At 38.6% G+C, this 15,246-nt stretch overlaps 1 protein-coding gene across 1 annotated transcript in view; it reads right to left on the reverse strand.

Moving 5' to 3' along the window:
* ANTXR2 (ANTXR cell adhesion molecule 2) overlaps positions 1-15,246 on the reverse strand; it is a 99,648-nt gene that overhangs the window by 77,532 nt on the left and 6,870 nt on the right. The window contains exons 4-7 of the mRNA XM_085222505.1: positions 13,640-13,721; positions 13,008-13,115; positions 12,853-12,921; positions 11,900-11,980 (exon numbers count right to left, since the gene is read on the reverse strand). Of these exons, the coding sequence (XP_085078631.1) occupies positions 11,900-11,980; positions 12,853-12,921; positions 13,008-13,115; positions 13,640-13,721 (340 nt within the window). The remainder of the gene's footprint in view (positions 1-11,899; positions 11,981-12,852; positions 12,922-13,007; positions 13,116-13,639; positions 13,722-15,246) is intronic.

Raw genomic sequence — 15,246 nt, forward strand, 5'->3', positions numbered from 1 at the left:
AAGCATCTTAATGATAACTTAAAAAAAAAAAAAAGGTAAGTTATACTATATTTTCTATGAACAGTTATGATAAAAGCTGCCACAACAGCAAGCAGTGTGAACACTGTTCAGTGCTGCAAATGCTGTCCCGCACAGCTTCTGAGGGTTAGCTGGAAGCAAAAGAGCCTTTCAGGCTTTCAGTGAAATCACATCTGATGGCCATTAGGTGAATGGATGCTGTACAGTTTGCATAGCATTTGTCAGTAATGCAAGTAAATCATTTCAGAATATTTCTAAGAGCTGAAGTTATCAGAATAAAGGCTTTTGAGACAACCCACAACGCTCAAAAGCATCCTTGATGTAAATTCATGGATAAACTCCAGGATTCAATTTGGCTTTAAAATAAAATTAAAAAAAAAAAATAAAAAAATTTCTCTTTTGAAAGGGTCACTTGTAAATCAGTTGCCAGACTGCTCAATTCTACCTGTGAGCCAGCTCTCATGCTCTTTAACTGCACCTGTACCTTCAGGCACATGAGTGTTCAACTGAATGCAGTGGGAATGAGATCCTGCTAATGCATAGAGAGTTGCTTACTGAACAAAGGCTTTCATGTCCCATGCAGAAAATGAGCTTCCTTCTACACTGGTGCCTCAGTATCTGCATGCATGCAGCTGTAAGAGCTTTGTCCTTCAGAGGAGCTCCGATCTTGCTCTCACATCCTGTTTCCTTACTAACTGCAGATAAGGGCACAGCTAAATGAACTGTTCAGCTCCTGAACCAGCGGTTTAGATGAACCAGAGGTTTAGATGCCACAGCTTTGTGTTCAGGGAAAGTTCAGTTTTTTTCAGGTACAACCTAGCATACGTGTGAATGTTTCTCCAAACAGTTCTAGAAAGCCCAGCTCCTTTATCCACTTCTCAGATTGGGACCAATTTTCACCTAACAAATTGCCATCCGAGCAAGTTGAGTGTTAATCAGTGCTCAAAATCTGTATCAATCTGTGTGGGTGCCTGGTTCCTGTGCATTCCCCTCTAGAAGGTTCCTGAAGGCTCACATCAACTGCACCTTATAAAGAAGTGGTTTAGCACTTGATTCATTTAGAGATGCTTTACAGAAATGCTGTCAGTTTCCGACCTGTACGTGTCCAATCAAAATAGAGAATCGTGTTTTGTTAGAATTATTTAAGCTGTCAAAAAAATACATCTAACAAATCATTACTTTAGCATAGAAAAAGCATACATCCCTACAATAAATTATAAAGAGGCAGCCAAGCAATGAGGTGGAATAAGTCTCACCAGTGCTTACAGGCTTTGCAGATTCCATCTCTGTTTATAATTTTTGCTTTGCCATAGATCTTGCCTCTGCTTTATGCAACATTTATTCCCATAGAAAGCCTGCCTTCTGCACCTTCCTTAGTCTCTTTAACGTGTCACATGCTGGGCTCTGCTTCTGCTCACTTCTCACCCTCACTGCTGCCTCTGAAAGTTCTGAGAATTTAAACTGTACAGCTCCTGCAACTCTGTAAGTATTTTGCCTACCATGCACTGGGAACATACTGCAGAACAGAGCTGTACCATGCGGCACAGTGTTACAAGCAGGCTACAACTTTCCCTTCCAGCACTTTAATGAATTTCACGTTCCAAGAAATTGTGAAAACAATGCACTAGTAACAAGCCATGAGCAACCCAACATTGACAATTAATAAAATATGCTAAGTGTCAATTCTTTTCACAGTATCATTCCGTTTTACTTAGCCCCAGTCTGCAGTTCAAAAGTTTTTGGCAGCGAGCAGCACCATAAATCATAAGTCTTGTGGCATCTGTTCCTCCCTAGAACTGGAGGTGGAGGTTAGGAACTGGGGCAAGTCAACAGCACAGCTGGATGTTTTATTGGACCACCGTAACAGTTTTCAAGTCTAGTTACTGTTCTGAAACCAGATAATGGTGTGTATATACATATACAGACATACAAGTTACAGCTTCCTGGTTAGAAGACCAGGAAGTATGGCCATGAACTGTTGGAGGAAGAGTTTTTTGACAATTTTGATCACACTCAGGAGACTAATTACCTTGAACAAAGGACTACCAAAGTCACCAGTGTCCTTCACTGCCTACAATTCCACATCAAACATGCATTTTTTTTATTTACATCATTGCTCTCTGGATCCCAACCCTCAGTCAGTTTGGCTTGGCTCCCCTTGAGGGAAAGCAATGCAGTTATGCAAACTGCATGTGCTGTAATAAAACACATGCATCTAATTTTCTTTTCCAGAGTTAAGTTTTGAAGAGAGAAAACATTCACCTTTTAAAAGCAATTCCATTTGCTAAACTCACGTAGGGCAAGTCATGTGAAATATATGCTGACAGTGCAATATAATCACTTCCACAATCAGTGTGCAAAACTCTACTGCTCCTGCTCATTGCATTTCAAGCTTGGAGCCTAGAACACTGCCTGTTGCTATCCTGACAGCCAGTCTCATTGCAAAACATGTGCTGCACAAAGCAGAAAGATGGCAAAGGAGCACTAAAAAGAACTTTGAATGCCAGCAAATTCAAAATAGTAGCTTTTCTTGATGTTATCACCCCTCTACTTTCCTCTCTCTTTTACACCATTTTCGCTAGAAAACACAATGCACAGTGGGCAAAATAGAACCAATAGGGAGAAAAGCAGCTCTAGGACCATGGCAGACTGCAAGCAGAATTCAAACTTGGAAAGCCATGCTCAGAGCTTGACACAGAGCATATGTGCTTTTCTTCATAGAATGCACCAAGTACATCTCTCAGTTAACTGTGACACCTACATCAGGAAGAGCTGCACCTCTCTCACTTCCACCCTCATCCAAGATAGAGCAAGAAATACACAATGCTAGTCAACCACCCGCCACCCTGTCACTGTTTTACTGCAGAACAAAGAGAATTACATAAAATATTCTGAAAAAAATGGAGACAGGTGAGGAAGGAGGATGCTGCAGAAAAAAACTTGCAAACAGCATCTGCGAGGAGCCATGAAAACAAAATAGCATTGAAAACTAACTGTAACATTACTGGTCTCAGTGGGATTTAGGCAGGCAGGCAAAGCTTTTGGTCATCAGCTGTAACACTCAAGTTGTGATGGTCGCTTGCCAATTAATGCCTGTACCTTTTGTTTCCCATTAAATGTTAATTAGGGAGTGCCATACACCTGGTGCTTGGAGAGCAGCTCCAGGAGCAGTATGCAAGAAAAAAGCAGTTAGCAGGCAGGCATCATTTAGTGTAAGAGTGTGCAAAAACAAGGTTTAGAAATGCTGGGTTACAGCTGTGTGAACTGCCTAGGACTGCAGAGCACTCACTGTACTTGAGTTACTCCTTCTTGGGTAAGTTAATATCTTCTTGAGTGTCATCCCAGTTCAGAGCTGTAAAAAAAGCCTTAGGAGAATTTGTAATGCAAACAGTGTTGTACTATTGTTTGGTTTAGTCATTTCCAGCTAGGCCAGGCTAAAGTCTGGCCAAAGTAAGTCAAGGAGAGCCAATTAACATGGAGTTCACAGAAGTGGTCAGTTCAGTTCCTAAAATGCTCTTGCTTTGTTTGTTCTGATTGGTGTACTAAGACTGCGCCTATCCCATGTTTCCATGTGTTTTTATTTTTATATGAGTCATTTAAATGTCTCATTGGAAATTTTTTTTTCTCTCCTGTGCCCCTAAAACATTTTTCCACTACTGTTGAGGCAGTGAAAATGAACTGAAAGTTAAGCAGGAGGTACTTAAGTGCTTGCTATTTTTCTTCTGAAGATTGAAATTCTGACTGTTCATAGCTCAGTAATTGCCATGCCATGCTAATTGGGTCTTACAGTGTGCAGAAGTGAATCAAGGTAATGAAAGCTCAGGCTGTATGTTTGCAGGTGGTGTTATAAATTTCCCTCTCATCTACAGGTTGTTATTCTTTTTAACTGAGTAATTGTTGTTGCCCCTTTATACTGTTATGTAGTTAGACTTTATAACTAAAGGCCTGGAGTAGGTCATGAGAGCAAATGAATATATGCAGATCCTTTGACTGCAGTGATTCCATACGAGTAACTTTAATCATGTTCAAGATCTATAGGTCAGAAGCACCCATGAAGTTCCATGCATTTCCTGCTCTTAGGCAGGCCAGCCTCTCCATGCACATTTGCTCCTTGAAGTCCACTGCCTTTTCTCCAATGTTAAACCTGGAATTGTTTCAGATAGTGTTAAGTGGCCCCATGTCTTCGCAGTCTGAATTAAATTTTTAAAAAGAGAGTTAAACAATGGCCATAGAATCATAGAATAGTTGGGTTGGAAGGGACCTCAACGTTTATCTGTTTCCAACCCCCTGCCATAGGCAGTTACCCCCACTAGATAGGCTGCTCATGGCCCCAGGAACATCTCCAGGGATGGGACATCCACAATTCCTCCTGTAAGATCCATATGCAAAATGAAATTCCCAAACCATAATCTATAGGACTGCGCCGCATCTCGTATTGGTACTGTGTTGAAACAAACCATATGTTCCCCCTTTTTTTCTCTCTCAGTGCAGGTTTTTGACAAAAGCCACCAGGCACTGGTACCACCTCACCCTAGATGGAAGGCAATCTATTTGAGATAACTAGAAACGAAACAAATGCTTTCATAGGAAACACGATTTTGATGCTTCTGTCCAACAAAGCAATGGCAAAGCAACCGTAGCAGTTATGTGCATAATGGGGATATACTTCTGTCTGGTGCCAAACATCTGTGCTCTTAAGTACAGCTCGCTGCCAATTTCAGCCTACTTCCTGACACTGCTCAGCCCCGCCTTAGACAAAGTGCAACAGGAAAGGGGGTGGAGGAGGGCTGCTATCCTGTCCCCCATCAAAATGAAAAAAAATCCCTGAGACATATGGTCTTGCATAAAATAACCATCAGAGAGAAGCCTGCTGCAGTGTCAGGTTAGTGGGAATATTCTAATTATACGATGTCAAAGCACTGCCTCATTTGCAGTCGCCGAGTGAACCAAATGTAGATGACAAAACTGCAGGTCGGAAGAGATGCGGATTTTAACAGCATCAGAACCTTTACCCTCACATTACTAAAAACAACTCTAAGCCCAGTACTTAGCAAGTAATGTAAATAAGAATCTAGATAAACTGCTACTTTCAATAGCAGAAAAAAAAGTGCTGGCTTTTTTTTTTTTTTTTTTTTAATTAGTAAGTAAAATCTGTCTCAAAACAACTTATCGCTAAGGAAACACTAGATCTCAGTTAGACTTGTAAGTGCCTCATTTTGAGCAAGATTTACGCTTGTCCTTATGTAACAGAACCGATAGCCATGTGAGGAGAGCTGACAAGTTGTATCCAAATCACAAGGCACATGTGTGCTCGTGAAAACTGGAGCCATGTCAGTTACGTTACCGGCTTATCAAGCTCTCTGTTCTCCAGGAGAACATTATCTGGTTTGTAATATGTCAGAGAACGTCAAATTAAGGGCTGCACAGCAGTGAAGGATAGAGCAGAAAGCGTTCTATTCCAGGCCATTGAGTCCCTTTAACATCTACATGCAGTAATTCCCAAAACTATCTACTCGGTCTCGATCACATGGAAAACATAGCACAGCATTAGCTCTAAACCTTGCACTCAGTGCAGCTCGAATATTAGACCATCCAAGTGGATTAAAGAAGATGACTGATTTAATAACAATAATTCTTTTAATGATAACTTGTTGCATTTCTTCTTCCCTCCCCCCTCCCCACCTCCTTTAATGTTTAATAGTTCACTTCCTGGATTCCCAGGGCATAAACTGAGCATATTTTCTTCCTACAGGAAATGATCCAATTACATTCATTTATAATTGATAATGAACTGTTTAAGCTCATTTTGCTCTTGAAAAATCTTAACAGCTTGCAGTTGGTTTGCTGGCCCTTCTCCCCTTATCTGCAGCTCAGGGACATCATTTAAGGAAAAAGTGGGGAGCTGTCTTAGCATATTCCAAGCAAGTAGACCAGGGATGGATTTCAGCCCTAGTGAGCTGAGCTGTCTCAGGGCAAAAGGGAAATAATTTAGCTCCTGATGACTACTCAAAAACTAAATTGCTTGCAACTTGGCCAGAGAGGAATCTCAATCACAGGGGGGTTAAGGCACCTGGCAGCAAGTGGTGCTACTAATTTCAGCACAGGCATTTCCATAAAAAAAAGCACTCAGCATTAAGAGCTACTGATATGTATTACTCTGTTCTTCCAAGAATCATTCTTTCCTGCGGTTCTGTCCGTTTTTGCCATCAGCTATACTGCTAGCAAATCTTCTTCCTATTTTTGTTAATATCGTTTCAGTAAAGAGATTTGTAGAACTAGATGCAGTAGTAAATGTATAGTTGCAGGAGAGCTGTCTAGATAATTTAGTGCCTTTCTGCACACTTATACTGAAGTTCAAGACCTAGGGTTGAAATACTAACTGTAAATTTGCAACTGAATATTTGTGGAGATTTTTTTTTATGAAGATAAACTTTATTCTAAGGGTGTGGGTCTTTTTCCCATCATGGTCTTTGCCAATGTGAAAACAACTTCAAAAATACAAGTAAAATATGTACTGCGTAATGCAACTTCCCAGCTTATATCTCTTGATCAGATTTTTTTCCCCTATGATTAAGAGTGATTTTCCCACTTGAAGTGCCCAGTTCAAAACTGAGCTCCCACAAAATGAGCAAAAAGATGAGTGCTCATTTCTAATCCCTTGCATGTAGAATTCTTATGAACTTCTGTAACAATACAAGATAAACCCAGTTCTGTCTAGAATGGTTTTGTTTTTTTTTTAAGCCAATGACTTCCTCTTTAGTTCTACATGAGTCAAGTTCCTATAGTTTTATCTGACACTGCTTTGTGGAGATTTCTGAAGTATGAAATATATTTTAACTTTGAGTATTAAGTGGTGCCAACTCACATTAGTATAAAAATGTTTTGAAGTCTACTTACAACTGCCGCAAACTCTAATAACATTCTTAAAATAAGCTCCACTAATTTAACTTCTACAGGCACAAGCCTTGCCCAGCTCTGCCCGCAGAGACAACTAGACAACTTTCACTCTCCGATCAGTAGGGCTTGTGTTTGCATAAATGGAAGAGGAAGCAGAGATTCCTATCTCATTTTGCTTTTAGAATGCGATACAGTCTCACTTGCTGAGTTTTGCAAGCCACAGGCACAGAAATGTATCACAAATGCAAGTAAAATGTGAAAATATTGCAAAAACAATTGGAAATAAAATTTCATACTGTCTTATGGTGGAGTTTTACGGAGACAGTACAGAAACTTCAGCCTTACTGGGGAAAAACAAAACAGAATAACAATCTACCAAAGATGACAGCTGCCGGACATCAGGTACAATGTACCCAATAGAAGTAGGGAAGGGTGATTCTACCAAAGACTACCCCTGCACTCAAACAGGCAGCAAACAATTCCAGATGGGGTAGGGCAGACAGGCAGTCAGGGTGCTAGAAAAACACATGGAGCTGTCCAGCAATGGAGTAGATGTATGGTCTCATGTAAAGACTCCAGTGTTTGATTCAAATGGCACTAGCATCTTTGTTCCCAGATCCTTTACTTAATCACTTGTTCTCACTGTTCCTACAACTGTTGTTTCATAATTGACCAAAATAGTTAAAACGACAGTGTTCAGAACTGCAATGTTTCCTGCTTCTATGATTGCAGACATACTCTGCTCCCTTGACAGAGTCCAGCACTGTTTTTGCATTACAGAGAAGCTTATCTGGTAAGTGATATGTCTCCCAAATTTCTCCAGGCTGTCAGCCCCACAGCCTTTAGTCATCTTGTGGAATCTGACCTCCACAAGGAAATTCTGAGTTCGTACTTATTAGTTAGTATTATTAATAGTTAGTAGCTATTTAGTAAGAACAATGAATCCACAGCATTTCTCCAAGTGAAGGCGCTGGTTCATCACCATACCAAGCTAGATGCATGTGAGTTAGCAGTCAGACCAGTCCTAACCCTAAACATCCTCTCCTTAAGATGTTCCATACCCACGTGTCTGATTGTTAGGACAAGTGCTGCCGCAGCAGTCTCACAAAGCCATCTAGGAAGGCAGTATTTTGGTTATGACAGATGGACTTAGTCTTAACAATGAAACTTGGAACTTGATGATCCTTTGGGTCCCTTTCAACCCAAGCCATTCCATGCGTCTATGAAAATGATAAACTCCCAAATGGCTCATCATTAAATTAAATACATATATATGTGATTAAAGTTAATACATATATACATATATATTTAATCTAAATCATTTATGTGAGAGGGGAAAAAAAAAGAACAATTCCATTTTCTCATATAGTACTAAATTGCCACATGCTTATATAAATTGTGCACTCCAAAAAGCCACACTGCTCTGGCTTGCTCAGAAGGCCATAGTCCATGTAATTATCAGCCAAACTGAATCAGTAAACTGCTCCTGATAGCATAATAAGTTGCCCTCAGCATTTTTCTTCTAAGCTCTAGATTTCCCCTTGGATTTATTTACTCTGACAATGCTGTTCACTTACTACTTGGTAAAGTTAGATATTAGTGATGTCAGAAGAGCTGGAAACTTCAAAAAACAGTCGCCTCTTCACATAAGTCCGTGCATAGTTTTTAATTATTAGGTAGCATTATTTAAAATAAATAAATAAATAAATGGCACTATGGAGGCACTTCAATTCTTCCAAGCTTCATTGGGCTTTTTATCTGAAGTAGGAAAGCCTAATTTCAATACAAGCTTTCAAGATCTGAACTTGTTTTTCTCTAAATGCTGATCACCAGCTGTGTTGAACATTAATCCATGGCCATCATTAAATGTATTTCATAGTCATAGAATGGCCTAGGTTGGAAGGGATCTTCATGATTATGAAGTTCCAACCACCTCGCTGTGATTTCATATAACTATCCAAAGAAAATAAATTGTCATAATTGCTTAGATCTCTAACAACTGCAGAAGTAGGTAGAAACAGATACTCTTAAGATAAAGCTTATCACTTTTTTCTCCATCAACAAATGCTCAAGATTCCTTCAATTTACTGCAGGTATAACAAAGCAGCCAAAAAAAAATTTACAGCTTAAAGTTTGGTAGAGGCAAATACAATAGAATAAAGGAGCAGCTTCTCCTACCATTTGTACTGAACAATTTTGTGTTGCAGTTTTGCTGGAGGGGTTTCAATTCTTGGGTCACTGCTATTTCTGTAAAGTGTATATTTTATTAAACAAGAAATATTCAACAATTTTAATGGAAGGTTTCACAACTGAACCTTTAGCATTGCACTTCAAGCTATGCTTTTGCGTGTTTGTGACTTGGGTATTTCCTTTTCCTCTTTTGAAATTATACTTCCCTTTTATGACAGAGTGCCTCTTTGAGTCTGTATTCTCTAGTGCATTTGCAAACTGAAATGGATTTATAATTGTGAATAAAAGGAAAACTGTTACTATTTCATATTTGATTAGATCTCGCTTACCAATTTTACAATGTGATGAGAGTGAATTGTCACAGTCAAAATCCCTTCAATGCTAGTTAATTTATAACTACAGCATACCAATCATGTTAAAACACATGCATTTTAAAATATATATATATATATATATATATATATAGGAAAAATAAAAACTATTTATGGATACTTCCATCTACACCATATAGTTAAAAACAAGGACAATGATAGCATGTTGTTAACCATCTGCTTCCAATAAAGACATTTAAAGTGCTTTACTAAAGGAGAGAGGATAGTCTTAGATGCCATGATAGCAAAACGAAACTACAGTGAAATTCAGTGCTTTTCAGGAAGTCGGGGACAATTTTCCAATCTCTAAAAGTTCTCAGGAGCCATCAAATAATTAGCCTGGCTTTGTTTAATCACTTAACCCAACAAATAAGACCAATGAGGAGAAGACAGAGGTACATTGATATGTTTTGTTTCCTGGCAGAAAAGCTTTCTCATGCTCTTTTGTTGTCATAGAAAACGTTTTCTTTAGGCCCAGATAGCCACAACACACAGTCTTTTTATGGACAGAAATATACAGTGATCCAAATGTTGAATGATCTATTCCAGCTACAGCCTGCTAAACAAAAACCTCAACAACTCATGAGTTCAGGCACAGCTTAAAGGAGCAGATAATGTTGAAGCTGTAGAACAGTTTACTCCAAGTGTTCTTTTTCTGTACAGTTCCTGTCGATCTTAAACTGGTCCTTTAACAATGAGGTGCTGCTGTTAGGTGCATCTTTTCTTGCTGTACAGATACAATATGCACACATCTGCTACTTCTGTACTTGGTCTTTTCACAGGTGCCAAAAGAAGCTAGATTGAGGCTTGTGCAAGCACCATCTGCTAAGCTGACTCTGTCTACACATACACACACACGCACACACACACAAACAATGAAGGTGCTTAAAATTCTTTCTAGAAGGAATAAGGGAGAAACTGACATGGCTGCTAGCCAGAGACTGCCCAAAAACACCTCGCCCAAAAATGGAGGCTAAGGGGACAGCCTACAAGTTATACTAACTTTCTGTATATTTTAATTACAGAATTCTCAAGCTGAACTCTTCAGAATCCTCAAGGGATCATTCTCCTGCTGTTTCCTCAGAGAGCCCAAGAGTGGAGAAATCCAATTCCTGGAAAGGGTCCAATCTGCAGGTCAGTGACTTCTGTTTGAGAAGATACTCCAAACACAAACATTTCTTTCTTTACCTAACTCTGCCTTGATATATATATTTTGAAATGCAGTATCTGTGGAAATTCAGTAGCCTAACCAAGTGGGACTAAATATTTAGCTTTCGTAAGTCTTCCTCTGGTGGCTTCAATGTTGCGTTTCTTTGCACTAGCAGAAGAACTGATTTTGTAAGTATTTTAAATGGCAAGAACAGAGATTAAAAAAGGAGTACCACATGGGCTGTATATCATTTCAGGAAAACAAATGTCACTCTATGAAAAGGTTGATTACCACTCTTTAGAATATGCAAGGAAGCTTCTCAAATTACATTTATTTTAAGCAATGATAAGGAAAAAAAAGTTGCCTCATTATGCTTTTAACTTCCACAAAAAAAAAACAAAAAACACAGACTATTGAAAGGAAGTGATAAATTGATGACTGCGTAATATCCTGTATGTGAGTGATATCCTTTATTTAAAAAAAAAAAAAAAAAAAAGGAAATGAATTATAATGACATCACTTTCAGAAAAAGGATTTCATTCTTGGTTTTAAGTTGACAGTAAGCTTAGTTCCTTTTTGCTGCTTAGACACAGCAGCAGTAGTCTAAACCTTGAACAAAGCACACGGCCTTCAGTTGAACATAAAGTAAATAAATTAGGTCCTTACAATCAAACACATCTGCTTTAAGGACAGCTACAATACTGTCCAGCCACTGACCACAAACATAATGTTCCTCTTGCTTTGATCTCTGCTTGCAATTCAGAGTAATCATTTGAAGAGTCCCCTCTCACTAATGACAGTCTCTCAATGCATATTTGGGGAAAGAAAAAAAACAACTGAAAGTCTCATTCCTTAGAATAAAAACAAGTGGTTAAGGTCTAGTACATATTTAGAACACTTCTCTGAATACAAAGATTTGTGCAATATATATTTTTCACTCATTTCTAATGATTTCAACCAGTTATTCTCAACTTTCCTGCAGTAATGGTCTCAATTTATTCTAGATGAAGTCTGTAACAGCCATACCTCAATGTATTCTCCTCAAACTCACTTAACAGAGCTTGGAGTCATCTCTATACAAGGTCTGAGCATGAATACTTGCAGAAGTGGTAGGCAGTGCTTATTTACAGAACTGCATCTCTAAGATATGGAGGAGAGAGCATAATGCATTGGAATTACAGATTTAGGAACCAATTCTGCCTGGAAAAGTAAGTGGGAGTGGAGAGTATGCTATAATCTTTAGGAAATGTTAAACTTCTTGCCTAGTACTCACAGAATTGATTATCCCTTTAAGTGCTTGGAATCCTCCAGTGACAGGGAAGACTTGTTCTTTTGTGTCAGCAATTCTTTCAAGCTTTGGAGAGAACACAAGCAAGCATGTGAATCATTTGGCAAATTAAAAACTTCATATGACTTTTCAGCATTAAAATATAAAAGGATGAGGAAAAAAAAAAAAGAAAAAAAACACACTTTTTAGCACCCCTGCAAAAAGAAGGAAAGTTTTGAGTTCCTCTCAGGTATAGAAGCTACCTCTAACTTTTCTAAATGGGAGGATTTGCCAGAATGTATTGCAGCAAACAAAATTCTATAGTAGCTATCCATCACATCAAAGAAACACAATAAAGGAACCTTTTAGAGCTCATATTTTGGTGGTAATTCTGAATGTCTTTCCAGAGTTACCTTCCCTGTTTGCTCTGCCTTACACTAAAAAGCCTTTCTATGTGCCTTTACAGTAGTAAAATATCTCTTGCACTCTTTTACCTGACAAGAGTAGCTCCAGTGGCTATTAGGACAGTTCTGCCAGAGAATAGAAGCTCTGGAAGAACTTCTAAACAATGAAGACAGGGATCATGGATCCTTAGTTTATTTTCATTTTATCTTTTTTTCCATTTCCTTTAGCTGCTACACGCTCTGCTTAGGTTGTCTGTAGCTACACAGTAGAGGTAGCTATGTCATATATACATTGTTGCCTACTCTGGTAACTGTCTTACTGGAAGAGTTTTACTTTTACTACAGGCAGCTACAAGTTAGCAAGGATATAGCCTGCAGGTCTTTTCTACAGTAAAAGTGACACACACATTCTACTTGTGCCTGTAAACACATGGGAGTGTCTGCCTTCTGATGCAGTGAAGGTACAGTACAGCCTAATATATAATACTTAACATGAACTATATAAAACCCTGCAACGTGGTACAATCTAGTAATCTGAAATAGTAACATTCTTACCTGTGCTTGTACAAAATCAAGGACACCAACACAGTAAACTCTAGCTCCCAGCTGTCTGGATGTCTTCGCCTGTCCCAGAATAGAGAGGAATAAGTATTTTTTCATTCAGTGGTCATTACAAACTCTTAGAATATGTGTTTTCAACTAGTGCTCACCTCTTTTTCTGCATACAAAGGAATCTGACCATCTAGCTTGCCATCTGTCAGCGCAATGATGATACTAGAAAACCTCGATGCTCCCTGCTTCTCAATCTGCAAATTAGCCTGAAAATGAAAAATATTTATTGCACTTAAAATTATACCTTAACTTTTAACTAGGACGTTGATTGTAAGTAAACAAAGTGTCTCATCTGTACAACTCTGTCTCATCTTTATACCAATCTCTTCAGACAATCCTCTTAAAATTACTAACAAGAAAATCATTCATCACTACATTCCAGTCAGCAGTGAGTTCATCTCTGAAGTATTGGGGTCATTAATTGACCTATTCGTGGAAAAAAAAAAACCTATACCTTCACAGCTCTTTAAATCCACCATAAGATTTTCTTTGCTATCCATGGATTTTAAATGTCAGTCAGTAGGTTCCAAGATATAAGGATAATGGCTTAATGTTACAGTTGCTTTTGTTTTTCTTTTAAATAGCAACAGTCTTTTGTTTGTTGAGCTGCTCAGCCCACAGATTGTAATTACAATCTTGGCTCTACGGGTATTAAAGGAAAAAAATGAGTTTCTACCCATGGGGTGAGAACAGTGGATATTTTGATTGCAAAATGATGTGCAAAACTCACCTGTTTTAACCCTTCATGTATGTACGTGTCACCTGCTGGTTTTACTTCTGACAAATTCTTGAGACCTTCCTTGATTTTCTCTCTGGAAAAAAAAAAAAAAGGTAAAAGACTTAGCATCAACTTACAGTAGGCAAAGGCATTAGTTTATCAGTGGAAAAGTAGTATTTGTAATAAATGAGGTCTGAAATAAAAATCTGTGAAATACAGCACGTAGGTGAGATATAATGTGGAGGCAGATTGTCTATTCATCACAAAAATGTCTGTGGTAACAGTTATTTTAGATCTCAATAATACAGGATGCCTTGATGAGTCAAAGGCCCATACTCAAGTAAAATCCTTCAGATGGAGGAGATGCTGCAAAGAAGTGGCCATGCCTCAGCATTAGAACATCTCAATGGTAATTCTGTTATATTCACTTCAATTTGCTCGATTAAAGTGACTTCATTTCCAGTCACATTGCAGTTAGAAAAGGAAAATCCCCTAAGGTAGCAGTTCTGTTTCTAGTCATATCATCCAGATCAATATACAGGTATGAGGTAGGAAAAAATTGCAATAATTTAAAAGCAAGTATCTTGCAGCACCTGCAAGAGACCTTTTATCCAAAGCTCTCATGGCTTTTCTGCATGAGCTTTGACAAGATGCCATACTTGCAAAGGCTGCAGCTCACTTACATTTAAAATAATAAGCTTGTGCCATTATTTCTCATGGGCCTTTGAATAAATCCATCACTGACTGCAAGAGGCTGGGTTAACTGAACAAAACAAAACTAAGTAAAGACAGGAAATCTGGGATAGAATAAATATAGGGAAAAATCAGGAAATGAGCAAGAGCAAAGAGATGGAGGGAAAATGCATTGCAGGATTTATGAAAGGTTTTCCTAAGAGAGACACACACACACACACAAAAAAATAAAAGACAGAGAAGGAATGCATATGCTGCTCTGCCTGAATGCCACCCACAAGTCATTTGTTCCATGGATGGGGTTTTTCTATGTGTAGAAGCTTTGTTCCTAAGTACAATCCATTGATGTAGTAAGCTCCCAATCACAGGATCAACTGATAGAATTTGAAACTTAAAAATAAAATAAAATAAAATAAAAAAATAGCATGAATATATGGAAAGCAAGTTATGTAAGATAATACAATCTGTTTGATCCAAATATTTTATATTCAGCATCTATAGAAACAACTTGAAACTGATTATGTACGAAGGCAGATTATAAACCACATACTCAGTGCTTGCCAGGATGAGTGGCAGCACATCACAGGCGTTAGTGTTCTGCTGCCAAGAAATAAGCAGCAACCGAAGTCCCAGTTTTCTGAAACAGATTTCATTCTGCAAAAATAACTTTTGTACAATCAGTTGGGCTTTATTTATCTGAAATGTCTTGTGACCCAGGCACACTAAAATCTCTGGTGTTTCCAGGCCTCTGCCTACAAGAGCTTCCAGGAAAATCTTTGGCAGCAACAGCTTTTTTAGCTGCAACTCTATCAGTCACCGCCCCTTTCTCTTAGGGCACGTGTTGCAGATCAGCCCAGCCAGATGCTCTGAGCTTGTCAGGTAGGAGTCAGTCCCGGTGTGACTGTCATGAGGCCAATGCAGAAACC

The sequence above is a fragment of the Meleagris gallopavo genome, chromosome 4 (assembly GCF_905368555.1).
Source record: "Meleagris gallopavo chromosome 4, MGAL_WU_HG_1.1, whole genome shotgun sequence".
NCBI classification, from domain to species: Eukaryota; Metazoa; Chordata; class Aves; order Galliformes; family Phasianidae; genus Meleagris; species Meleagris gallopavo.